The following is a 2,671-nucleotide window of genomic DNA, read 5'->3' on the forward strand; positions in this document are numbered from 1 at the left end:
CAAAACACAAAAACAAACAAACAAATCAATCACGCAGAGAAAAGTAACTCCATAAAATGTGGAGAGTTCCCTCTCTCATAATATGGTACTCTTTACAAAGTCTTTATTCTTATGGCCAACAACATGTAACTAGCAAAACCAAGATAGTAGAGTCTCTGTATCATTTAACTTTGCTCTATATATAGTTTGATTTAGTTGCTGAACTTCTGCTCTGTGATGCTTGTTGATGCCTGCATAATTCATAAATTCGGTAACACATTGTAAATCATTGTTTATAATAGCAAAATTTTCACATCACATAAGCAATTTTTTTCCTCATTCCTTTTAGGTTTAAGATTTAAGAATTAAAATAATTGCTAATTTGGATATAATAGTATATTAATAACTAATTTTTGCTTATCCAAGACAAGAAACAAATTTTCACAATAGTCCGTTAAATATCTTTAAAGCAGAAGAAATTTAAGATGTGTTTAGTTTATATTTTTATATATTTTTTAATATTTTTTATTTTTAGAATTTTATAAAAAATAAAAAATAGTAGATAACTAAAAATAAAATTTAATTGTTTTTACTGGATTTTTTTTACAAAATTAAAAAAATAAAAAACTAAAAATAAAATAAAATATAAAAACACAAACCAATTGAAATAAAATAAATATCAAATGAAAAATAGAAAATTTACATAATTTGAACTGACCCCAATTGAAGTTACAAAATTGCAAACTGCACATTTAACAGATGTTGCTCCATATTGGTACATCAGTAGCATCCTGCAGCTGCCACAATTGACATGTGCCACCTGATTTGCTGCATTGTCACAATTTTGTTGTGCAAAACTTCTTAGACTTGATTTAGGAAAGTTTTTTAAAGAGATGTGTACATTTTTTAAAGCAGAAACTTTTTATTTTATATTTGACAAATAAAAAAATTATGTAGTTGTTTTAAAAAATAGAAATACTTTTAAAAGTATCTAGCATAATATTTTTTTAAAAATAATTTGTGTTTATTAAAACTAAAAAATCTAATATAACTTTAATTTTATATGTTATTTAATATCTAAATTCCCTTTTTTTTTTCAAAACTCCATAGATGTCTATTATAACTTTAACTTTAACTTCATATGTTTGGAAAGCTATTGAGATGCTATGCTAGTAGACTTGTTCAATAACTACCTTCCATGGCTAGATTCACAGTGTGACAGCATGAGCATTGGACACTTGTTGCGCCACGGATGTACATTAGTAATGTATGGCAGCCTCCACAGATTAACTGGGCCATTTCCGTTCCTGTTAATCATTAGTAACATGAAATTAGAGTTTCGATCATTTAAAAATTTAGAATTTAATTTTTAATAAAATTCTGGTATAAAGAACAAATTAAAAATATAATTATTCAAGTATCTCTTTTAATCAACTTAAGTTTTTTTAAAAAAAAAATTCATCGACGTTAATATAAAATTATTCATAACAGAGGAGGGTAAGCGTGGAGATAAGTGAGAGATACCGGGAGGCGGCACGGCGGTGACTGCATTGCAAACAGCACAGCAAACAGAGGAGGCTCCAACCGGATAGAGCAAAAGGTTTCTACAGCCAGAACACACAAGTTGACTCTGTTGACCTGCTTGCCAAACCCGATTGATTTCAACTTAAGTTGTTAAAGACAATTTTCAATTATCAAATGGCCAAACTAATTACACATTCGCTCTTAGCAAATCTTCATCCCAATTCCATTTTTTGTGTTCCTTTAAGTTTCCTTACACCATCAAAATCAAAATTAGACATGAAGAAAAATCCAACGAGGCACACATGAAGAAAAATTAAGATACCATTTGCGGATGGAGGAGTATGTGGAGCCGGTGGTGTTGGATAAGGAGCAAGTGGAACTGGCATTATAGATTACAATACTTTTAATAAATAAATAAAGAAAGAAAAAAAAGTATTATATATTATCTTTCTCTGCCAAAATCTACATAGAGAAGAAAGCAGTTTCTTCCATTTTATTTTGTTTCAACTCCTGAAAAGTAAAGAAACAAACATTTGTACATATTATCAGGTATGCGCTGCACATGGTCGATGGAACAAAAGAAAAGGCTTGGAAAAATAGAGTGAGAAGAAAGGGGAACCTGTGAAACAGAAAGGGTGGCAGCAATTCAACAGAAAGAAATAGAAGAAGCAGATATAATATAAAGCAAGAGTCGATGCATGAGAAGAGGGTTTTATATAGGGAAACTAGAGTTCAGAAATAGATCAGAGTAGTTTATGGCCCTTTCAACTAGTACTAGTATTTATTAGATGGTGGTATCATATAATAATTTTAAAATAAAATACATTTTCCTTTGATTTGGCAACTTGCTTCAGATGAGATATAATCAGGAAAAAGAGAAGTATATACGTGGATATTGGAAAGATTATGTGTCTAGTTTTATTCTCAAAAGACTAAAAGCGTAAAATAATACGTTGTTCAAGTAGGGATGATTTTGCGTCGGCCGAATTGGAATGGAACGGATACATGTAGGGTTACATACTTTATGTTTAAGATATTTCTCTTATCCAATTTTATTAGTTAATTAATTAGGGGTGCAGACAATTAGTATAAAAAAAAGCTCATTAGAAAAAAAGGATCGAGTCTTTCTTTTTTATTTTTTATTTTGGAAGGAAGGTAAATTCAAATT

The 2,671-nt window shown here is 29.5% G+C and overlaps 1 protein-coding gene across 3 annotated transcripts; it reads right to left on the reverse strand.

The window, feature by feature from the left end:
* Positions 1–6: 6 nt before the first annotated feature.
* On the reverse strand, positions 7–2,317 carry LOC107483128 (protein LOL1). 3 transcript variants are annotated; one of them, XM_016103759.3, is made up of 6 exons: positions 2,123–2,286; positions 1,826–2,013; positions 1,504–1,617; positions 1,173–1,286; positions 698–807; positions 7–230 (listed from the first exon to the last, which is right to left on the reverse strand). In XM_016103759.3, the coding sequence occupies exons 2-6, from the start codon at positions 1,887–1,889 to the stop codon at positions 192–194; spliced, it is 441 nt and encodes a 146-aa protein (XP_015959245.1). In that variant the 5' UTR covers positions 1,890–2,013; positions 2,123–2,286; the 3' UTR covers positions 7–191. The 3 variants fall into 3 exon arrangements, with proteins under 3 accessions (XP_015959245.1, XP_052109136.1, XP_052109138.1); XM_052253176.1 differs by having other exon boundaries at positions 1,504–1,620; XM_052253178.1 differs by lacking the exon at positions 698–807 and having other exon boundaries at positions 1,504–1,620; positions 2,123–2,317.
* Between the last annotated feature and the right edge of the window lie 354 nt (positions 2,318–2,671).

Source organism: Arachis duranensis, chromosome 1, assembly GCF_000817695.3.
Source record: "Arachis duranensis cultivar V14167 chromosome 1, aradu.V14167.gnm2.J7QH, whole genome shotgun sequence".
In the NCBI taxonomy this organism is placed as follows: Eukaryota; Viridiplantae; Streptophyta; class Magnoliopsida; order Fabales; family Fabaceae; genus Arachis; species Arachis duranensis.